This window comes from Culex quinquefasciatus, chromosome 3 (assembly GCF_015732765.1).
Source record: "Culex quinquefasciatus strain JHB chromosome 3, VPISU_Cqui_1.0_pri_paternal, whole genome shotgun sequence".
Taxonomy (NCBI): domain Eukaryota; kingdom Metazoa; phylum Arthropoda; class Insecta; order Diptera; family Culicidae; genus Culex; species Culex quinquefasciatus.
Genome location: NC_051863.1, coordinates 191,788,101 through 191,813,723, shown reverse-complemented (window position 1 = coordinate 191,813,723; position 25,623 = coordinate 191,788,101). Strand labels below are relative to the sequence as shown.

The 25,623-nt window shown below is 35.4% G+C and overlaps 1 protein-coding gene across 1 annotated transcript in view; it reads left to right on the top strand.

Annotated features, from left to right (window-relative positions):
- Positions 1-9,033: 9,033 nt before the first annotated feature.
- The window catches only part of LOC6031047 (RNA polymerase II degradation factor 1), a 41,536-nt gene continuing 24,946 nt past the window's right edge, over positions 9,034-25,623 (top strand). Inside the window, exon 1 of the mRNA XM_038261931.1 lies at positions 9,034-9,455. Coding sequence (XP_038117859.1) covers positions 9,363-9,455 — 93 coding nt within the window. The 5' untranslated portion in view covers positions 9,034-9,362. The remainder of the gene's footprint in view (positions 9,456-25,623) is intronic.

Genomic DNA, 25,623 nt, shown 5'->3' with positions numbered 1-25,623 from the left:
TGTGACTTAGAGCATAAACTTAATTGCTGAGAATAACTTCACTTGTCTGCAAAATTGTTTTTCTTTTACTTGTGACAGATGTGTGTTCGCTACAGAAAATTTAGGTTCAAACTTACGTGATTTAAATTTGGTCAACGTAGTAATAGGATATAGTGCTTTCCGTTTTTTGAACCAAATATCATGAAATTAAACTGTTGACCAGTTGAAAATATATATTTCTCGGGTGAGTTTTCAAAAAGCCGTAAGAGCCACCGTGACCTTCGACACTTATTTTCGTTTTTCTTCAAATTGAAACAATATTTCATTTGTTTCAAGTTTAGGGCACTTAAAGGACGTGTAAATGGACAATTTCAAGCATTTTTGAAATCAGTTTATTGTAATTAGGTCGAATACCGATGCAAAAAGGGCTTTGTTTACCAATGGCTCTTACGGCTTTTTGAAAACTCACCCGAGATTTGTTCCCCATTTAACCGTATTTCAAAAAAATATTTCGGCATTTCTGTGAGCATTTAACAACGATTACTTTTTGTTGTTTTATTCTGATTGCGCTGGAAACTGAGAATTTTTATGTGAACAATGAATTGTATTTCTTATTTGGCTTAAACTTTGTGAGGGCCTTCCATACGACAAAATAAGTCATTTTGTGTCATTTGTTCACCCACACAAATATTCGTAAACGTAAATATTCGAAAATCTGTATCTTTTGTTGGAATTTTTGATCAACTTGGTGTCTTCGGTAGCGTTGTAGGTCTTTTCAGAAAAAAGAAAAAAGAAAAAGAAAAAAAAAATCAGATTTTGAAGGGGGGCGACATAAACTTTGAAAAATATTTGCATCCCGACCGAGCTACGTAGCCCAGTGGTAACGCTTCCACCTCGTAAGCAGTAGATCGGGGTTCAAATCCCGGCTCGGACCAACACAACTGGTGATCTTTTTCCCTTCTGGAATCGATTGCTTAGTAAAGGGAAGGTAGTGTATCGTCACAAGCTGGACCTTATCACGACACCTTAGGGAGGCGCCCTATGGAATGTTAACATTATCCTTATCATGTTAACATTATGTTGAGAATGAAATTGCCACTGAATCCGCTTTGTAAATGCAGGCCCCGATACTCTTCAAGGGTGTTTCTCTTAGGAACTGAGAAAGATTTACTTTTTTTATGATTTTGAAAAAAATGTGATTTTTAGAAAAAGTTGAAGTTTTATACCTTAAATTTGCATCATTTTTTTATGTATATTTGAAATTGCAATCGAAAAGTTCTCAACAGATTTTTGATAAGTGCCCCGTATTTTGAAAACATTTCAACATTTCAAATGGACGTAATATTGAATAACAAATTTAGTTTTTGGTTTTTCAGTCCCAGTACAACGAAATTTAGTTTTTTATGCCCAATAAAAAACAAAATTTCGTCAAAAAAGACAAAAAAAAAATTAAAAATTCATTTAAAAAAAAATTCTCATATTTTAAGATTATCATTTATCATCTTTTCCATTTTTTCCGTCATTCTCAAACGACGAAACAGCCTACTTTTCCCTACCAAAAATTGCAGAATCGAATAGTAACCCTTTTCAAAACAAATGCTGAACTGTTCTACTTTTCAGCACTGAAATGGATGCTGGAAAGTTGAACTTTTCAGCACTTGTTAGGAAAAGAAATATCTTTCTATATTTTTTTGATTTAAACAATTCATTGACTAAATTCATGGACATTTGAACTATAATTTTGTTCAATGAGTGTTGTTTCGGATTTGCAAAAAATGTTGTATGCACAGCAAAAAAAATGTGTAAATTTGGAAGGTGTAATTTTAGAAGGATAAATATTAGCTCTTTTATGATGTAATTTTACCTCAATTTAGACGGAAAAAGCGACATTGCACCAGAATAGTGGTAAAATTACACACTTTCAGAGGTAAGATACAGATACTTTATCAAATTTAAAATAAGTGAACAAATTACCAATTACAAACAATTTGACGAAGAAATTGTCAGTCCCGACCTCAAGGAAGGAAGGAACAAAAATATAAATTTCAAGCCCAATTTTTAAATTTTTATGTATGGTCCTATAAAAAAGCATAATCACAGTTCGAAGTTCTAAATTTGAAGGTTTAATATTATCCTTTTCAATTTAGATTGAAAAAGTAAATACTGGAAACCATGTACATTTCAAAAATTTTAGTTGTAAAATTACACATTTTTGGACATAAAAGAAGTACTTGTTCCCAAGTGTAATATTACACCCAAAGTTAAAGAACGAGGGGATAGTCCTCACGAAAAGAAACGTGAGGAAAGTGCCATTTTGCGAGAGTATAGTCCTCTCGCGTGTTCATTCGTTCATTGGAACAGTTCATCCTATTATATGGACAAATGACCGCCATTAAGTCACCGAACCATGGTGGCCCATACGGCAAAGGCACGGTTCAACATCCCGAAGGTCTTTTTTCTTGATAGATGAACTTTTTTGAAGATGAACCCAAGAGTAAAGTACTCTCGGTAATTTCGGGATTTATCCTCTCAGTCCACACACAGTACCATTTTCCTACCGAATCGTGCTCTTTATCCTCTCGTATGCCGATGTCCAGTTCTGGGTGTAGTATCCCAAGTAACATTTTTTTTCCAGGAGTTCTACAAGAGCTCTTCAAGATAGCTACAGCATAGCAGTTTGGAACGCGGTAGGATAAAACTCTCTTCAAGTACTCTTTCAAACTGTTATGCTGTAGCTATCTTGAAGAGCTCTTGTAGAACTCCTGGAAAAAATGTTAGTTGGGTATGATTGTACTTTACAGAAATTGTGATACCATACCGTTCTCAAATTGAAACCAATTAAAATTACTTATATTTTGTAAAAATCTCAATCAAATTTCGACGTTTATTATTTGTAGAAGTCATGAACAAGCTTGGCAACTCTGAACACATTTTTCTAGTTTTGTATCTAAGATATTGAAGACTTATCTTAGGGTTGCTTAGATGAATCATCTAGAAGAAAAAGCAATTGGGAAGATGTGGTTTTCTGAACATAATCAAAAAACAGCGTCAAATATTCAGATATGTATATATATCTCAACAAATATTGAATTGTTAAAAATATTGTTAAAATATATAAAAAAATATATTAAAATATTGCTATTGCTACAAATGTTTAGCAAAATTGCCGGTTTGGCCTACAGGGCATAAACCAACGTTGTGAAATGTTTGTTCTAGAAAAATCGTAAAACTATGAGAAAAACTGCGATTGGCCAAAAAGTTAATACCGTAGGCCTATAGTCCATGAAATTCCCTAACTTTTGACCTATGGGAGTATGGGTGTTGGAGGCTGTTGCAAAAAGTTATTAAGGTTTTAAAAAAATCCATTTTTAACAGTAATTTGCAAAAGCTATGAGAAAAAGTCAAACCAATCCTGGATGTCTATAGCACATTTTGAAGGGCTTTAAAATACCTTTCGAATGCATCTAAGAGAGTTGGAATTGATGAAGTTTTACGGAAATGCGAGCAATTTTAAGATTTTTCATGTTTTTTGGACCTCAAACTTCAATGCCCGTTTTACCCCACTTCCCTTTGTCGTAGAGGGCTCATATTTGGCATGAGTTCATCTCATGTATAGACAAACAAACCCTGAAAGTTTCATCCAAATCGGAGCACCTCGATACGACCTGTTTCACATCGGTGAAAAACTCGCTCTTAAGCTACATCCTCATCAGAAAGTGACTCTCAAAAAAACAAAAGCTCCGATTATCTCATTCCTTTCTTAAATATTCCTTTCTTTTTCCTCCCAAAATATCACCCACAACCATCGCATCCCACCGACAGCATAATACCACCATAACGATCATCCACATAGCCCCACTCCCTCCCCATCATCCAACAGGGAAGAGCTCTCCAAGAAACGAAAGGGAAAGGAAGACCCCGGACACCCGGGTTTCGTAAATATCAATTGCCGTTCCGTTATGCAGTCCAGACCCGCAGACCAAAACCAAATCGTTATGTACTGGGTACCTGATGAATACTGGTTCGTTCATCTACCAACGATCGAGGAAAGGGGAGGGGGGGAAACCTGTCTCCCACACTCTCCCGGCCGGCTGAACCCGTCCATCAGGGTCGACCGGGGGTCTAGCTGGGAAGCTGGAGGGTCCCCAAGGGAAGCAAGTTTTGTTTACTTGTTTGTTTGGTTGCTCGCTTGTCGATCGTTCAACACCAACTCAACGAAAGTGGTTGTCGATTTGAGCGAAAAGAGCACAAAAAGTGAGTTTACCTTTTCTGCTGCTGCTCTTTCTCAATGTGTTGGTGCATATGTTTACATCATTTCACACGTACACGATAGTAGAACACATTAAAGCTCGCTGTTTACGCGTGTGTTATCCATGTTGGGGGCTTTTGTTGTTTTTTTTTTTCTCCAGCTTAAAAACCTTTCAGACTTACCTGGTGAACCGCGATACGAGATACTATACACACAGACGAGGGCTTGTTTGGTATAGTGATGGTGTTGAGCTGAGATAGATACTTCAAGATTTCGTATGAATGGGAAAGATAGGCTAGGAAAATTCTTGGATTGCACAAAAGTCGACGAAATGTACATGTTTTTTTTTCTCGAATTTCATAGTTTCATATTTGTTTTGTATGATGTGTTTAGTGTGACATATAGTTTTGTTATAAAATCAATTAAATATAAAAATGCAGTATAAAGTTCATTTAAAAAAACCCCTCCACCTATTTATAATAACCACCCAAGGACACAAACAGCAACACAAAGGAAATAAAAATGAGCATTCAAAAACGACACTGCGCCTCCCCGTTACCAGCACACTAATCTAATAAGTGGTAAATTACATCACACCAAAACAAATTGAAGACAGCCCCCGCGAAAAAAAAATATGCAGTTGAAATAACAAACTCCCTCTTCACATCAATGAGAAAAGGCTAATTTACTACAAAAACCTTCTTTAAAAATAAAAAAATGAAATAAAATAAAAATAATAAAAGAAATATACTAAAATGACCAAAATGACCAAAGTGGCCAAAATGACAAAAATGACGAAAATGACCAAAATGACCAAAATGACGAAAATGACGAAAATGACAAATATGACAAATATGACCAATATGGATAAAATGGCCAAAATGACGAAAATGACGAAAATGACGAAAATGACGAAAATGCCGAAAATGACAAATATGACCAATATAGATAAAATGACCAATATGGATAAAATTACCAAAATGACCAAAAGGACCAAAATGGCCAAAATTACCAAAATTACCAAAATGACCAAAATTACCAAAATTACCAAAATGACCAATATGGATAAAATGACCAAAATGGTCAAAATTACCAAAATGATCAAAATGACGAAAATGACCACAATGATCAAAATGACCAATATGGATAAAATGACCAAAATGGCCAATATGGATAAAATGACCAAAATGAACAAAATTACCAAAATTACCAAAATGACGAAAATTACGAAAATGACCAATATGGATAAAATGACCAAAATGACCAAAATGGCCAAAATGACCTATATGGATAAAATGACCAAAATTACCAATATTACCAAAATGACGAAAATGACAAATATGACAAATATGACCAATATGAATAAAATGACCAATATGGATAAAATTGCCAAAATGACCAAAATGGCCAAAATGGCCAAAATTACCAAAATTACCAAAATTACCAAAATAACCAAAATTACCAAAATGACCAAAATGACCAAAATGACAAAAATGACGAAAATGACCAAAATGACCATAATGACCAATATGGATAAAATGACCAAAATGACCAAAATGGCCAAAATGACCAAAATGACGAAAATGACGAAAATGACGAAAATGACCAAAATGACCAAAATGACGAAAATGACAAATATGACAAATATGACCAATATGGATAAAATGGCCAAAATGACGAAAATGACGAAAATGACGAAAATGCCGAAAATGACAAATATGACCAATATAGATAAAATGACCAATATGGATAAAATTACCAAAATGACCAAAATGACCAAAATGACCAAAATGGCCAAAATTACCAAAATTACCAAAATGACCAAAATTACCAAAATGACCAAAATGACCAATATGGATAAAATGACCAAAATGGTCAAAATTACCAAAATGATCAAAATGACGAAAATGACCAAAATTACCAATATTACCAAAATGACGAAAATGACAAATATGACAAATATGACCAATATGAATAAAATGACCAATATGGATAAAATGACCAAAATTGCCAAAATGACCAAAATGGCCAAAATGGCCAAAATTACCAAAATTACCAAAATAACCAAAATTACCAAAATTACCAAAATTACCAAAATGACCAAAATGACCAAAATGACAAAAATGACGAAAATGACCAAAATGACCATAATGACCAATATGGATAAAATGACCAAAATGACCAAAATGGCCAAAATGACCAAAATGACGAAAATGACGAAAATGACCAAAATTACCAATATGACCAATATGGATAAAATGACCAAAATTACCAAAATGACCAACATGGATAAAATGACCAAAATGACCCAAATGACCAAAATGACCAAAATTACCAAAATTACCAAAATTACCAAAATTACCAAAATTACCAAAATTACCAAAATTACCAAAATTACCAAAATTACCAAAATAACAATAATTACCAAAATGACCAAAATGACCAAAATGACCAAATGGCATAAATGAACAAAATGACCAAAATGACCAAAATGACCAAAATGACCAAAATGACCAAAATTACCAAAATGACCAAAATGACCAAAATGACCAAAATGACCAAAATGGCCAAAATGATCAAAATTATTAAAATTGCCAATGTGACCTAAATGACCAAAATGACCAAAATGACCAAAATGGCCAAAATGATCAAAATTATTAAAATGGCCAATATGACATAAATGACCAAAATGGCCAGCATGACCAAAATGCCCAAAATGACAAAAATGAAAAAAATTACAAAAATGTCAAAAATGACAAAAATCACCAAAATGGCCAAAATGCCCAAAATGCCCAAAATGACCAAAATTCCCAAGATGCCCAAAATGACCAAAATGACTAAAATGACCAAGATGACCCAAATGACCCAATTGACCAAAATTACCAAAATTACCAAAATTATTAAAATTACCAAAATTACAAAAATGGCCAATATGACCTAAATGACCAAAATTACCTAAATTACCTAAATGACCAAAATGACCAAAATGACCAAATGACCCAAATGACCAAAATGACCAACATGACCAAAATGACCAAAATGACCAAAATGAACAAATGGGCAAAATGACCAATTTGACCAAAATTGCCCAAATGGTCAAAATGACCAAAATGACCAAAATGACCAAAATGACCAAAATGACCAATATGGATAAAATGACCAAAATTACCAAAATGACCATTATGGATAAATTGACCATAATAGTTTGGTATTTTGGCCAAAATGACCAAAATGACCAAAATGGCCAATATGGCCAATATGGATAAAATGACAAAATGAACAAAAAAGACTAAAATGACCAAAATAAGCAAAATGAGCAAAATGACCAAAATTATCAAAATGACCCATAAGACCAATGAAATGACTAAACATCATTGTGGGACCATAAGATGAATCGAAAGAATGTAAAGCGATCAAAACCGGTTTAGCCAGTCCGGAGATAATGGAGTGATAATTTTTCGATTAACGGTGGTTAACGATAAAATTGCATAATGCATTTCCCGACCATTGCAAGTAATTTAAATTTTTCTCATGACATACATAGCAATAAGTCTACTAACTGTACGGATTTTTTCCTTATCGTACGGATTTTCGACCCTCTTCGCAGATTTTCAATTGGCCGGATTTTTTGTAAGGAATTTTAACAACTTAAAAAAAAAATGAATTGCATTTTTGATTGGGCCAACGCTTGTGCTAATTAGACATTTTTATTTAAAGGGATAATTTGCATAGTTTTCCGGGTTTTCCTCAGTTCAAAGTGATTATCAATAATTGTTCTTTTCAAATTCCTTGCAAAACAAATAAAAAAAAAAAACACTTTTTCAAGAAAAACTCTAGAAATGTTTTTGTGAAAACACTGACAACGATATCATTCTTAAAGCAAACTTGACATTCGGTAAACTTTTTAACGTTTAACAAAAATAGTTTTAATTCCCAAATTCCAAAATTATCTAAATAATTCTGTCATATTGGTAAAGCATAAGCATTTTTGATCAGCTAGAGTTGGTAGCCGTACATGACAATAAGAAAATTAAAACTTCGAAAAAAGGTTACTTTGATGATTCGATTATTCCAATTCCCTTTGCAGACCTTCGAATAATCGAACATCGAATTATGAACTTTTCGGCATTGTTATTTTTGTTTAGGATAAGGATGGATCATTTCGTCACTAAATGAAGACAAAAAAGTGGATATTCTTTTAAATTGATTGAAAATAAAAGTATTTCATTATCTTCGGAATATTTCAAAGTTTTACTGAAAAAAAACTCGTTTCTGCGGATCATGCCAATACCTGAGAAAATTGTACGCTCTTTTTGAAAAAAAGTCATGGAGCCGCAAGGTGCTTAAGATTTTTTTTTATGCGAAATTCGATTTTCTAGATAGAAATGAATGCATCATCGTCAACTAGTCATATTTTTTTAAACGTATCTTGAAACATTTTCAAACTAATTTCACCTCCCCTAAACCACCTTACGAAACCGATATACGTATATGAGCTCCACTGCGCGACACAATATTTTGTTTCTCTTCACTTTGCGACGACGACGACGACGACTTGGGCTTGTTGTATATGCAAACATCACGATCACGACAACGTCGTCGTCCAAGTCGTTTCCAACGTTCCACGATCGTTTTCCGCGCGCGCTCGCCCGCTGCACTCCGGCGAACTTTACCTTTTCGTATGCAAGTTTGCTGTCTGCTTCATTTGTGTATGTATGAGTGAGAGTCTCGTCGCTGTCGGTGTGTGATCGCGATCGTGTGTACAGAAGGCAGAAAACCGCGCCACAGTCGCTTATTATATTGTTCAAGAGCTATTTCAAAATAATTCAAACGTTTCGCGACTGTTCACCAGTACGGACGTCCAGCAGCAGCAACCAGCAGGTCTTCTACCCTTCTACGTTCCAGAAGAACTTGGACGAGGTGTAGTGAAAAGCGAAAGATTCTTGGAAACAGTTGTCGTCGATCGTTCGTTCGTCGGAAGCTCGATAAGGCGCGAATTAGCTCCACATCCGGTTGGTCGTTGACGGTTTCCTTTTTTGTTGGACGAGTGCGAGTGTTTGTTCACCGGAAATCGCGTGCAACAAGTGTGTGCTTGTGACAGAAGAAGCCGAAGTCGAACAAGTTTCGCAGCAAAATGATGGAGAAGGAACCGGATTCGATGGCGGTCACCATGAAGCAGGACTATGCCGCTTCCGAGGTGTACAGCACGACGAGCGAAGCTCCACCTGTAAGTGTCCTGAACCAATCTGAACCATGAATGATTTTTTAGGGGAAAATTGCTGCACGAAAAAAGTGAAAACTTTAATGGCCGGAAAAGCGCTCACATTTGGCGAATGCAAAACTTGCATGACTGTCCCAACCGCCGCCGCGATGTTCTTCGAACCGCGATGAGTTTTAATTGTATTGTTTTCCGATGGAATTAAGGTCAATCCATTGAGCGCGCGCGACTCGTATTCGTCGCTGGTTCGTGCTGATGATGATGAGGCTGGCTAAATGCTAATGCTTGACTACCTTGAAAAATGGTTGGCTCCAAGTCCGGGACACCTGAGTTTACACTGTTGCGCTCGTTGTTGTGGTGCAGCACAGCTTTCACACACAGCATCACATGGGCTCACAGAGCTTTAACAATTGTTGGAGGAAAGTGTAAACTGCAGCAGCGCAGCATAATTGTGCGATAATTTCAAGATAATCACATTCCGGTTCGATGGGTTAGCCTTCTTTGCCCTGGCCCCAGCTTGTTTACCTAGGCGTGAAAAGTTTGTGCATTTCTTAATGGGCACTTTGTGCTGAATTGTGTTCAGTCATTATTCTGAAGTGTTGGGCTTCTTTTGTATCCAGTGCGGGGAGGCAGGGGCAACCTTTCAACCCCTGCGAGAGAGGAGGTTAATGAAGACTAGAGGAAGGCTTTGGTTAACTGGAAAATTACCCCCCCATTTCCAGTGTTCCGGAGCGAGCGTGAAATCAATCTTGGATTTTTTTTATCAAGTTGAATGGTAGATCGGTTGGTAGAGATGCTGGAATATCTTGTAGAAGATCTAGTGTTCTCTTAAAAATGTAAGATATTTTCTTTTCCTTTGAAATTTTTAAATATTCAGCTGCTCATGGCATTGGAAACAAATATTTTCTCTAGAAAAATCTTGCTTGATTATTTATGTTTCTTATTTTGACGGTAATATTTCTTATATATTCATAAGAAAATTGCACATTTTTACCCCCTTAAAAAGAATTTGCCAAAAAATGGCCGAACATTAGATTTTTCGTTGGAAAAAAACTTGTACTTGTAAGCTACACTTTGTAATGTTTTTTTGAAATTTTAAATTATGGGACCACATGTTGGAAAAAGGCGTGAAACTTTGGGAAAAGTAATTGTATAAAACGCTTTAAATACTTTTTGCTTTAAATTTTTGAAAATTTAATTGAAATTAGCAATTTAGTTTGCGGTATCAAAGAAAGTAAATACTGAAATTTGTATGACCCAATGTCATCCCTCATTACGGTTTGCCATTTTCCATAAATTACCGGGCATAATCTTGATGGTTATAGAGCTCAAATCCCAAATTTGAGTACGATTTGTTAGAATTCGAGACTCCCTAGATAAATTGATGGCGTAATGGATTTGAGTTGTCAAAACATTTCACTCATAAGAAATACTCAGGTGAAAAAGGCTCGGATGCCTGTGTTCCGTTGGTTTTCAACCCGTAAAATCGATGGATTTGTGTTTTTGGCATTACATAACTAACGATATTTTGATCAAATCCTTTAGAGTTCATGAATATTTTGCCGAATAGTGTAAAGAGTACCCAATTCGAAAGGTTTTATAAAATGTAACTATAACATCGCCCATAAAAACACCAACTTTTGCTTAAAACATCACTTTTCAACATAATATACATTTAAATTACAAGCTTCAATACACAAAATTTTCATGTTTTGCTTTTTGAATGTTTTTAAATACCGTAAAGCGGGGAATCATTGATAGAATTTCAATTTATTTTTCGAGTATTATTCAATAGGTAACAGTTTTTTCCTAATTTATATTTTAAAACAAGGACTACACAGAAAAAAATGGTGGTAATATTCATCAGGAAATGGTGACAGATTTTGTGTTTAAAAAATATTAATTTTACCTCAAAAAAGATGAATTTTTATCAGTTTTTGATGAATATTCATCAGGGTTACATTTTTACACATTTTTATGTAATATTACTCAAAAAAGAGGTAATATTCAACCTACCAAATTTTCAACATTCGAAAATTCAACTTTTTTTTCTGTGTAGGCAAGGTCACAAATTTTCCATGTATTTTTTTCCAAAAAATGTTAGTTTTTAATCAATAGGGGAAATATACTAATTTTAATCACTCTAAGCCGTTCGACCAATTCTTATCACTTTTGTCAGTTTTCGCTATAAAATCAACATTTACAGATGTATCAACAATAAAGAGTTGCTTGCTCACTTTTATTTGAACTATTTATTACTTTGGAACAGTCAAAAACACTTTATTTAAGCTGTAATTCATGATCAAAGTGCTGATAGGCCGATAATAGAAATAGGCTGAGAAAGGGTATAGTTCCCCTAGTGCTTTCGTTGAAAATTGATTTTCAAAAATCCGGGGTGACTTTGATAGTCACTGTGTTTCTTACAAATTTCAGCCCAAAAGTGAGCATCATTTGGAAAAAAAACTCATTAACTTTTAATAAAATTTATATAAACTTGAGGTTTAGCAATTAAAAAGTTCAACAATTGATAAAGATTCATAAGAAATTATTTTTTCATAGCAAATCAACTGTACTATGATTGATTAATTTTACAATTTTTCGTAGCAAATTGTTCTACTAAAAATACCTTTTAATATGATGATATTTTGATTTCTGTTCCAATAATACTTAAAACGTGTAACCTGGAAACTAATGTAAGCTGTTCTTAGTTGTCAAAAGAATCCGATATTGCAGTCCATTTTCCGATTCGAACTCATATTCAATGAGAAAAACATGACACTAGTTTTCAAATAATCCTATTTAACAATGTTTCCATAATTATAGTTAACTAACTTTTGGAACTTTAAAAAAATGGTTGAAAGCCATTTTGTTTGTATTTAATTCGTATTTTTAATTTTGCAATAAAATCTTCATCCCATCAATGTGACCCCGGTTATCAATGTTAGAAGAAAATAGAAAGTCACAAAAAAAATTCTCAAACTGATTTCTTATACAGTCAATATTCAACTATCCAAATCTTCGATTATCTGAAGTTGGATTATCCGAAGTTATCTTAGGACATATTTTTCCTCGTATTTTTCGTTTTCTTACCATTTCTGCCACCAGTCAAATTTGAGTGTTTGATTTCCTGCTTCAACAAATACATTTTCTCAATATTTCACCATCATCGCCATTTTGCCCGCCATCTTGGATTTTACATATCCTTTTAGAGCATTTTTGGGCTTATTATTTATCTCAATGACCCAAAAAATAAAACAATTAAAAAAAATTTTCATGATTCGATTGTCCGTAGTATTTTTTTTTTCAAAGGACTTTGGATGATCGTGTCAGGATTGAACTTTTCTAAAAAAAAAATCCACCTACTTGATTGACAGCTTCTTTACTTTTTTTAGTTACGGCAAATAAACTGATCTCAGCGTATTTCCGAAAAAATTAAAAAAAAGGGTACGGCATCTTATTCTATCGTGCACCTAATATTGGCATATCAGCACATGGATGTTAATTTACAGCTTAAAAAAACATTTTCATCTGAAATCAGGTAATAATTACCTTAATGGAAAGTGGGCAAATAAATTCGATGTTTGAAAGCAAATTTTTATAAATTCATACGGATAAAATCAATGTTGCCGGATATTTAAACATTGAGTTGTTTCCAAATTTGTTAATAATTCACCAATTTCAAAGTGTTATCTTCAATTTTGAAGAAAAATTAATTCCGAAATCAGCACTTTTTTTTCAAATTGATGTGTGTGATGGGAAATTTAGTTCCGAATAAACAAAGGTTCAACCTTTCAGGGTTTTCGACAAAATATAAAGATTTCTGAAGAGATTATGTAATGTTTTTTTTTATTGTAAATTTTCGAACAATTATTACAATATAGCAGAAATTTTAACATTCACTCATTTTAAAAGGAAAAAAATCACTCATTTTTAAAGGACATTGTGGATGTTTTTTTTCTTTAAGTAAAATAAATTGGCAATGAATCATTAAAAAACTGTGTCAAAACTGTCACACTATTGCGTTCGGTCAACTTCTTTTCGCGTTTTCAAGAAAGCAGTTTCCCCAGCTCTACAAAATTGTGACATCTCGCGTGCAACTTTCCAAAGTTAAAAAAAACAAAAGCACACAAATCTCGCTGCAAATCGCCAAACCACTCCTTTCTGCGGCCAAACTGCAAGAAAAACAAAAAACAAGAAAGTGTCACCTCCAGGGGCTACAAACACCCCAATTTCTCAAAGTGCGTCACGACATCGATCGCCTACTGGTGGTTAGAGCTGTATTTAATCACTGAGTTCATGTTTTGGAAACGCGCACGCGAAAAATCGTGATTCACGTTGTTGTCACATGGCGCGTTCGCGAAAGTGACTTCTTTCACTTGGCAGCCTTAATGATGCGCTGGGAGGGGGAAAGAAGATGCTGCGGCAGATGTAACGCGCCATTTTCCCTCGAAAGTGGGTCTTTTCTCGTCGTTACGAAAGTTTTGAAATTGCATCTCGCAGAGATCTTGCAATAAAGGCAGCGGCGCTCGGTGCAGTTTTGCTCGGCGTTGATTAATTAGGTAATCTTACGATGTCTCTGCGGTTTGCATCTGTGTGTCGTGAGAAGCTTATTAAAATGGCATCTAAAGTTAGCGAAAGAAGAAGAGAAGTTAGAAAAGAAGAAAAGATAGTTTCAGTCTGAAAAGTACACCCCGACGGGGGTTGGCAATTGAGAGTAAAAGCTCCACCGAGAAGGCGCACGAGCTTTCCCACAAGCTTTCGAGAGGTCCACATTACGACACTTTGTTTTTCGGGGGTGATTTGACGACCTCCCTCGGCGTAGTCGAGACTGATCGCTGATCATGGCTGTCATTGTAGGCAAATTAGAGAAAGGTTAATCGCTGGTGCAGTGGAGAATTATCTGTTATGACAACGCTGCTTTGAACTTTTGTTTTGTTGTTGCTGAACTGGAAATTGAGGGGATTTTTGAAGCCACATTGGGCAGGGAGAAAATTAGATGCTTAGTCATGCAGGTTTGTGGGAAATTTACCGGTCTGTCAGGAGGTTTTTGTAGTTTTTCTGAATATTAAATGATCGCAAATTATTTGTTGATTACGTGAATTACAGTGAGTTAGCACAATGACTTTGCAAAATTATTAGCGATCATGCGTTTCGTAGGGAGAATTGATCAGCGCTTTTTTTATTATTATGTAACATAAAATTCAAAAATTATCTAAATTTTGATGGATTACAAAAAAAACTATTACAACATTAAACTTCTGCCAAAGCGTTAGAGACACGAATGAGGAATCAAAAATTATTCAACACATTTCAACCAATTTGCACGCTCTAATACCGATTTAAATCGTTCTTGAAACCAGCACAGCGATTCAGTCATAACACCAATCACAATTATCCCCGGCCGAAAAAACGCAACCGAATTCAGCACACCTGATTCGCATTGTTTCGTTCAATAATAATTTCGACTAGTTTTGTCTGGTGCCCACTTTTGCTGAATTTGCGTGCCAGCCTGGCATAACTTTTCTCCCCGCAAAACCTTCACAGCAGTCGGTTTATTGTTTTTTCCCCCCCACCAAAACTGCAGCGGCAGGCGTCGAGGTGAAAACTCATTTGTTGGCGTGCATTTTCCTTGGACTGCCACCCTAAGCAGAAACATAATGGCCATTGTTTGTTTATGCACACCGAATCTAGAAGGTTTAATTTTTCCTTCATATTTTGTCCGTACGTTGCGCAAACAACAGCTCAGCGGACGCATAAATCCCCCTAGCAGGGCGCCACACCAATTAGCAGCTCGGCAAAGTACCTGAAAAAAAAGAAGTAATTGTCTCCAATTTAGTGCCACCGCCACTAAATATATAAAAACACGGAGCGACCTCTTCTTGGTGACCAACGAGGCAAGGGAAACCACTGAAGGGCACTTTGGGCACCATGAATTGCGTTAATTCTTGCTGACGACGACGCCAGCTGCAGTCGCAGCCGCAGCAGTGAGCGGTGAAGGTTCGTCACTTGCGACTCTGTTGAAATCCTTTCGATTCGTCGTCGTCGTCGAGCTTTTGAGTCTTGTTGAGATAAGTCGGCGCGATCCATTTGTGTGAGGTGACGAGCCAACGCTTGAGAACCTCGAGCGGCTTTTCAGGTTAACGTTTTTGCTGTTGCACTTCCAGTTGTTGGTGAAGTGAAGAAGAAAAAAAAACATCTCAAATTTGCCTAATGAAGCTATGAATATGCCGAGGCGTAATTTTGCATAAACGACCCACTTGTGGGGTGGCCCCTTTGCCATGTTTGGTCGTACCGAATTTGAGGTGGGCAAACAATTTGGCAAATTATTTTCAATATACACACTCATTATGGGTGAAGTTTGTGGGGTGTTTGGTTAGTCAATATTTGTTTACGTAAAAGTGAACTGCTCAAAGTTTTAGGAAAGCAAATTATGAGAAATCAATTAAAAATATAGCTTAAATCTTAATTTCTTAAATGTTAAAATTTTTGTTTTATAACCAATAATTTTTTAAGTATTTTTGAGAAACTTTGTTCTAAAAAAAATATTTTACATACTTTAAGCATAAATTAACCGTGTTTAGTTATTATGTTTAACCCTCTACAACCCAACCCCGCCTTTAGACGGGCTTCAATTAAAAAAATCGCCAAAAATCAATTTTTCGCCCAAATGCATTGGAAAGAAGAACTCTTAAAATTTTTGAAAATATATGGGTTGGATGTTTTACTTGTTTTATGTGACTTTGCCAATGTTTCAAAAAATGTCATTTTTTAGGGGTCAGCTTTGGCTGTGTTTTTAAACTAACATTTCCAATATTTACAATAAAAAGAAGTATGCATTAATTTTTCTAGTGTCGCAGACTATGCCTCTACGCATTTTTAAACAATTTAAATGATAATGGTGCCATTTTATAGCAAACAATGTGAAAAACAAGCAAAAAATTGAAAAAGTGTCTGTAAAAACATGAAAAAATTAGATAGGCAGAATGTAATGATAAGAGGTGGTAGAATAGGCAAAATACTACCAAAAACAAACATAAACTAAACAAGATATTAAAAAACTAAAAATTAAACAAGAAAAACATAAAACAAGACAAGTAAAGTTTTTCGTAGAACAAAAGTTGCTAAAAACGACAATTTTGGACAGTAGAGGGTTAAAACATAGCCAATAATTTTTGTATTTATTATTTGTATGAAACTTTGTCTATCGATTCCTCATGTCTGAGTATTCCATTTTGCATCATTAATTTCTCCATACAAGTCTCTATAAAAATTAGGGGGTTGTCCATAGAAAAGTGCTATGAAAACACTCGAAAATCTGCATCTCCGTAGAAGTGATTTTCTGATCGATTTGGGTGTCCTCGGCAAAGTTGTAGGTTATGACTATCAAAAAAAAAATTAAAAAATAAAAAATTAATAAATAATAGTTACAATCTATAAAAAATGGCAAAAAACTCTATTTTGACAAACTTTGATTTTTTTCATAATATTTTGATATGACAAAAAGTGCCAACTTTTGAGCACCAAATTTTGGATTGCAATTTTAGTTTTTTTTTTGGCACAATATAATTGGGTGCTGGTGTTTATGCATCGACTTGACGACTTGTCGAGCGAGAACGAGCCGGGACTTCGAATTTGATATTCAGTTTATGATTCTGTATAAAACCAAAAATTTAATAGGGAAAAATAGGGTTAAAAAAAGTTAAGCACTTAAATGGCTATATCTCTGGAAATAAATTTTGGAACAGCTTCAAATTTTGGACCCAAGCAGTTTATGGCGCATGTTTTCGAATGGCTTTGCCTTCCTCACTGAGGTGAGGCTATAATCCTGCTCAAAAAATGAACTTTTGAAAAACAGCTCGAAGACCTATATAAATGTATACCTTTCGACTCAGAATCGAAAACTGAACAAATGTCTGTGTGTGTGTATGTGTGTGTGTGTATGTATGTTCCCAAAATTCTTGCCAATTTTTCTCAGCACTGGCAAACCGGTTGCATTCGACTTGGTTTAGGGTCCCATACATCGCTATTGAATTGTTTGAAGTTTCGATAAGTAGTTCAAAACATACATATATAAATGTGTTTTCACATATATCTGGATCTCACTTATATGCATGAAAACTATGTCCGGATCCATCACCCAACCCATCGTTGGTTAGGTAATCAAAAGACCTTTCCAATGAGTCCAAAACATTGAAGATCTGGCAACCCTGTCTTGAGATATGGCCACTTAAGTAATAATTATGTAATATTTTGAAGCCGAATCTCACTTAAATGTATGTAAACAATGTCCGGATCCACCGTCCGACCCATCGTTGGTTAGGTTATCGAAAATTCTTTCCAACGAGTCCAAAACATTGAAGATCTGGCAACCCTGTCTCGATGTATGGCCACTTAAGTGAAATTTATGAACATTTTTATTCCAGATCTAAAAAATAGATGAAATTTGTGTCCAACCCCATCATATCACCCATTTTTGGTTATGAGTGAGGAAGGCACCAACTACATAGGTGGATTTAGTAAGTTTTTTGTTTGAAACTGAATTCTTTTAATTTGATAGTGTTATCCGTAAAATTGTCCCAAAATATCTCTAAAAATGGCTTTGACCACATTAACTGGTCCAAAATTGTGAATCGAAAAATAGAATGTTCGTCTCCGACCCCACGGCTACAAATCTGAAATATAAAAATTGTGGGTTTTACGAGCGGTTTTCCAATGATGGAAGACACAAATTTTTAAGAGCGGATACAGACATCGAACAAGTATTTCAGAAAAAGAGCTCTCAGCCTGGCTTTGAGTTCCGGGTTTAGGGTCAGAATTCAATCGACAGAGCGCATCAAAACCTTCAAATTAGCAATAGGATTTTTTTTCTGGGACGATTCCCCGCCGTGCACAATTTTTTTAGATTTATGAGAAAAGTGTTTTTCCAAAAGCAAACCTTTAACCTTTCTTTTGTAAGAAAGGCAAAAAAAAAACAAAGAGTTCATCTCTTTCACGTCCGTGGATTGGCTCTTTGTTTACAAACCCCCTTTTCGTAATTGAAAGATGCAACTTCAAACAGCATTTTAAATTTTCATTCAACCTTTTCAAATGTTAGGCTAGATATTAGAAGCTTTTAACTATTTTTTCTTGAAAGCCTATCTAATACCCTTTTGTGTGTGTCCAATGTAGCTAAAATCAGTTGAAATGGTGCAAAGTTATGTTTTTTTTTGAAGAATGTGGTTTTTGCGAAAATCGACGAAAATGGCCATTTTTCGGATTACCGTAATGGCCAAACAAAAAAAAATTTGGTCTAATTGTTTCGACCAAGGAACACTCAGACAAATTTTGAGCTCGATTAGAGAACTTTTTTTTTCGAATCTTGCTGTTTTCGTTGGGAATTGCTGTATGAAGGAAAAGTTATTGAGAAAGTCAAAATATCAGAAGAAAACTGAGAACTGGTATAAACAACATTTTTTTTTAAACCCAGTTGTTTTCAATTTGCATCATGAACTACTGATCGAGAATCGCTACATTCCATAGCACAAAATGTGCCTAATCTCCTCCTGTGTTCGACGAATTGTTCGTGCTAAAAATGATGCACCGTCACGAACTGCGCGTGCGCGCGTTACGGTGTAGTCACGATAACCGCTACAATCATACGCCCCCAGAAGACGCAAAAATTCTGTCCGTACAGCTATTAAATTCCAATTAAGACCAAATTGCGTAACACATTCGCGAAAAAAAAAACCCTCCCTCTGCCCTCCCATTGTTCCGCACTGTTGACGCCTAGCCTCACGTAGAAATTACCATAGCTATCAGTCAGTTTGGAGTGTACAACCATCCCCCGGTCATTGCTTTCCGGTCACATAGTCCGGCGTCCGGAGGAACGTGACCAACGTCGGCTACGATATACGGGGATGAGTCTGGGTAGAATTGAGACACGAAGCCAAACAGACAACAACGAGAAAAAAAAAAATGTCAGGGTCTTCTTCGCCGTAATAGCTGGGGAGATAACGAGTGTTCTTTGAAGCGCGAGAAGGTTCTTATAGCGTTTCAGATTTCTTGAACACGATCAATACCTTTGGTATTGAGGTTGTGAGATTTGAAATTAACAGGACATAGAACCTGTCACTTTGTATAGATAAGATTTGTACGTAAAACTTAATGAGTGCTACACGGAATTTGGGCGATCGCCACTTTAAGGGCACAATGAAGTCGTTACGCTTTTAAGGCTTGCTGCAGATCGTACCGCTGACAAAGAAATCGCGATCATCATGGGAGCGGGCTACCCGGTCGGTCGGCAGCTAGGAAACGAAAGTAAAAGTCTTTTATTTTCGCCAAACTCCCACGCTTACATTACCCCGGAAAGTGGCGGCGACCGGCGACCGGTTTATTTTAGTTTTATTTTATTATATCCAGCTTTTTTGAAATTGTCGTCGCGGATATGGTCGAGAGCGAAAGTACAATTTATGTACCCAAAGGTGGTTGTGCTCTGCAGGATCGAGGGGGTGGTGAAAGATATATTACCATAGAGTGCGCTAAGCTGAAGCACTGCACTGCCGAAGGAGAAATCGAATCGAACGGAAAGCTAAAAAGATCACCTCACCGCGATCACGGAGGTCGCGGTACACGCAACGAGATGAACACCGTAAACGATCGATTGTTTACCAACATTCCATTTTCGGCCACATATGATCAACCACCACACGATCACTTCGAGTCGAGAGTCGAGTGTGGAATTACCGTACATCAAAAACTGCAACGTTTTCGTCGATCAAACCCGTTGTTGGCACCCCCATATTCGGCACCCACCACGAGATCCGCTCGTCAAGGTGATCGCGTGTGTGTGTAATTCTAACGCGCGGAGATCGATTTAATTGGCAAGCTGCGAAAAGTAATGCGTCCGTCCGCCACTCGGCGATCACCGATCATCTCATTAGTCAAGAATCGTGGACGTTCCAGGCGCTTCTGTCGATGCCAAGTGTCACGCGAATCAACATTGAAATTCATGTTCTGCGCGCTCAAGAATCGTCTTGACATCGGCGATGGGTTCATTAGCTCACGACCTGCTGGAATCTGGGTCACCCTATAGACGAGAGGGTCTCTCAAGCCTTCACTTGTACCGAGCACTCTGGCACGTCAAGAATCAATAAGATTGTCGATTCTATTGCCGCATACGACGACCTGATGGAACTGCGATGTTGCAGCAGTTCGCTTCTCTAGTTGATGAGCTGAAGCGGTGCGGCGAAGGGTTTCGCCATCGATCGACGTAGCGATCGCCGCCGCCGCCGTGGTGGACACGAATTTGCAATGGGAGACGTCGGTGTCGTTTTCGGTGTGCTTGTTACTTTAATGGTAATGAAGATCTTGGGGAAGTGGACGGTCGGATGGTGTTTTTTTTTTTGCTGTGTGTATGCAGCGAGTGGCATTGACTTGGCTGATGCTTACAATGTCCATGATGTTGATGATCTATTCTAAGTTGAGTGATCGTGTGTTGAATTGGAACATGTGAAAATACATGGAAAATTATTATTTATTTATAAATCTAATGAGAACATTGGAGGCTCAGATTTTAAATTGAAAATTCAAACAGCCAAAAATTTAATGTACCTTCCCTAACAATTGATGAAAAAACCAAAACCATTTTTCGAAAGCTTGAAAAAGCACCAAAATGCAAAAATAATTAAACAAGAAATCTTTTGATATCATTTGAGCCTTGAGTTGGAACGCTCACCAGTATTTCGAACTTATAAATTTGGTGCTCCAGAACGCAACGTGAGCATTTGAGCAACAAAAAATAGATTCAGTTTGTTCTAAACGATAAATAACTCCATTTTGCTGAAATAAATATTTAAATATTTTCCATCCATTTCAGGCATGAATTTTGGAATCATTTTTTTGTCTAATGATACGAAAATTATAGGCTTGATAAAAAAATGATTTTTGGGCCAATATGACCCAAACAAATTTAAGAAATTTTTAATTAATATTTCTTACATCAGAAACACAGAGATACAAAGTAAAAAAAATATGTAAATTTGGAAGCAGTAATTTTGGAAGGTTGAATCAGAGAGAAGGGGTTGAATATTACCCTTTTTATGTTGTAATTTTACTTCAATTTAGATTGAAAAAGTTACATTACACCAGAAAAGAGGTAAAATTACACATTTCCAGAGGTAAAATTACAACTTTTTTCTGACATAAAAGATGTACCCCTTCCCAGATGTAATATTACCATGATTTTTTTTTCTGTGTAGAAAAGGACAAAACATGATGTTTCAAACATTTTTCGAAGCATCTGAGCCAATATTTTTCAAGAAGCCGGATTTTTTATGATTAAATAAAAAGCTGCCGTCTTCCTTGTGGTTCTCTTCCACTGATTTCATGTTTGTGATTTAAAATAAAGCGAAAAAGAAGTGAAGAAAGATTAATTTAGCAACCAAATCATCAAAAAACATCGAAAAGAATTATTTTTTTTATGAGAATGTTTTGTTTTTTTTGAAAAATGAAATTTTTTAGGGGTCAATTAAATTTGGTAAATAAATATTGATCTGTCTCTCAGACTATGTATTTACAGTTGTTTTGCAGCATTAAAAGTACTTCTATAGCATTAATTGTGGAAATCGTAAAGAATATTAAATAAATGATTGGAAAAATAATGAAAACACCCAGTAAACTAAAAAAATATTGATTGAAAATAAGAAATTTTCATAAAAAATGTAAAAAGAAAAGAAAAAAACACTAAACAAACAAATCTGCATTTTTTTAAAAGGTCCAATAAACAAAATTTTATTTTTTTGCTTTTTGAGTATTTTTGAATACCGCTGACTCAAGACGGTTTTAAAAACACCCAAAAAGCAAAAAATGGTAATTTTGTTTAAGAACCCTTAAAAAATCTAGAGGTAGAGTTGTTCATAGAGCAAAAGCCGTCCTGGCTTGTCCCAATCGATGAAAAATATTGAGACTAGAGGTGGGCAAAACCGCTCTTTTTTAGGAGCCGCTCATTTTCGTTCGCTCATTAAAAAGAGCCGCTCTTTTGAACGGCTCTTTCGCTCCTTTTCAAAATTTTGATGAAAATGTTTTTTTAAGAATCGTGTGATTTTTTTTTTTTAGTGGGTCTCGTGGCGCAGGGGTAGCGGCTTCGGCTGCCGATCCCGATGATGCTATGAGACGCGGGTTCGATTCCCGCCTTATCCACTGAGCTTCTATCGGATGGTGAAGTAAAACGTCGGTCCCGGTTTCTCCTGTCTCGTCAGAGGCGCTGGAGCAGAAATCCCACGTTAGAGGAAGGCCATGCCCCGGGGGGCGTATTGCCAATAGTTTCGTTTTCGTGATTTTAAAAGTTATTTCACACTGGACTTTTACAAATTATTTGAAAAAAAAAATAAAACTGAAAACGAGAAGAGGTCCTTGAAAACCATAGGTCTTGGCGGTCTCTATGTCAAGATTTATACTCGAACCTAAACATTTGAGTAATTGAATGGTATTTAAACTTAAATCTAAGATTGAAAAAAAAAATGCTATTAATTTTAAAATTGCGTCTATTTCTGCAAAAATTGAACTAATGCTGATATTTTATTTGGAGAAAACATTCTGTGAACTCTTTTCTACATTCTAATTTAATCGATAGAGTCTATAAAAGCTGAAGTTGATTTGGACAGAAGGATTTTTTTTCCCCAAAATCTCTAAACTATTCAGAAGATTTTTGATAATATTATGCAATTTGATATGCTCAGATTTGTATTCCAGTAATTCTTTAATTTATAATCAATAGTAAAGTTAAAAATATTTTCATGTTGCTTAAAAAAATCTTTTTTTTTTTTTTGATTTTTTTACAGGCATTGAAATATTTGAAATTATATTTTCAATACTCAAAAACCAATTTAATACTACATTTTTTGGAAATTCAATAAATTTTATTTATAACAAATATCATGCCATGTTGGGCCGGTTCTTTCAATAGACCGAAGTTAAAAAAAGATCCGCGGTTCTTTTTTTGTGAGCCACGGTTCTTTCGCTCTTTTCAGTGAGTCGGCTCTTTGAGCGGCTCGCTCTTTTTTTGCCCACCTCTAATTGAGACCAAATTTATCTAATAAAATTAGCTGAAGGCCAGTGTTGAAAACAAACTCTTAATTTTTTTAAAAAAGAGTATAGATTTAGTAAGTAAAAATCAAATTTTTTCAAACGCATGTTTTCCTACAATTTTATGACTAGAATTTACAAAACTGATTTTGGAAAATGTCTTGAAAATCGAGCATTTCTGAATACATTGTCTCAACTCCAGTGAAATTCTAGGAGGAGGAAAGTCAAACATGCAATAGTTTTACTTTGAAACTCAGTATAAATAAATATTTTTCTCAGATTTTTTTAAGGATTATGAAACTCCATAAAACATTATGAAAATATCACCATTCTGACTGTATTTTGTTATTATTTCCATTACCTCAATAGGATTCTTTTATGACAAGTATGGCGTTGTTAAATAATTTCAGCTAATGTATTTTGGTGCGTCCATCCCGGGAATTTCCGGGAAGAAATTCCCGTGATATTTTCAAAACCAGGAATTTTTAAATGCCTGGAATTTTTTATTTTGTCTAGGTTTTCCCGAAATTTGAAATAATGTTGGGCTGAAAATTATGATTTGCTTGTGAAAAAGATGAACAGTTTAATATTTCGTAATTGAATCGAATTAATTTGGCTTTTGGGGAGGCTTCAAATATTTTGATGTTATTTTTTTTAAGTGGTATTACATTTACGTATATTAATGGTTATAAATAAATTTAAAAAATATATTTTATCATTTTTCTCAAGCACAAATCAGGACAACAGTTTAGGAAATTTATTTTCATAAAAAAGTACAACATGCGATCAAAATATTTCTTTGAAAATCACATATAGTGTTGCTTGCAATTTCTATTAGTCATTGAAAAAAAAAAAGAATTATTTCTAAAAGTTTTAAAATATTAAAAACATTGGAACGGATACACTATTTTAAGCTATTCCGTTGTGGGACTTCAATAAGCTAACACTTATATGATATTTTTCATTGTCCTCAAAAAGTTACCTAAAAACTGTCAATTTTGTACTAAAGCTTTGAAAACAGGGCGTTTTTCTTTTTTTTAGCCTCTTTTGGCTCTACCCTTAGGCAACGTAGTTTTTATTTTTGCTTATTTTGTTTTGACAAGCTCCGTTGCGTAAACCCCGTCACAATTCGCAAAACAAACAAATTGCTGTACCCAAATCAAACACCTCGACGCAATTTTCAACAGCACGTTTACCTCCAAAATTATGCGCCCTGCAGCAAATTGACGAGCAAGAAATTGTTAAGCGCTAAAGGTTACCAAATTTCTTGGTACACAATCAAAAAAAATTGAAATGTTGTGTGATTTTTTCAATTAATTTTTAAGGGTATTCCATGTAATATTCAGAACACAGTAAAAAATAATGTAAATTTGGAAGCTGTAATTTTGGAAGGTTGAATATTACCTCTTTTATGATGTAATTTTACCTCTATTTAGACTGAATAAGTGACATTACACCAGAAAAGAGGTAAAATTACATATTTCCAGAGGTAAAATTACACCTTTTTTCTGACATAAAAGATGTACCCCTTCCCAGATGTAATATTACCATGATTTTTTTTTCTGTGAAGTGCATGGTGCAAATCAAACTTTTTCCACATATTTTTTTCACAGTGTATCAGCAGCGGTAGAAGCCTCTCTTAGCACAGGTCTACTAATTGCAAAACATACCGACGCTGAGCTTTTAGCAAATCCGTCGACGCCATGTGTGTATTTATTCTGTCATCACTTCGTGAAAAGTCACCGCCAAGATGTTGAAGGTCGGAACATCAGTCAGTCGTCCACAGTGCGACACAGAGAGTGTAAATGAGCTTTTAATGAACGCAAGTCCTTTCTGATTGATGGGAAGTTGACATTTTCAGCTCGAATTATGGGAGGTTCAATGACTTATTGGCCAGCTCAGAAATCGAATTATTCACGGCGCATCATATTCAGAACTCTTGGGCTTGTACCCAGTCAGAGTGGCTCAATAATTATGCAATCCGAGAAAGATCGACGCTCTACGGTTGATGTAAGAAGCCGCACGGTATGGTATGGAAATCAAAAATGAAACTTCACTTTTTTTCCCGCGGCCAACCGGCCAGTCCGCGTCTGATTGAGTGGCCAGTGTGGCGAAA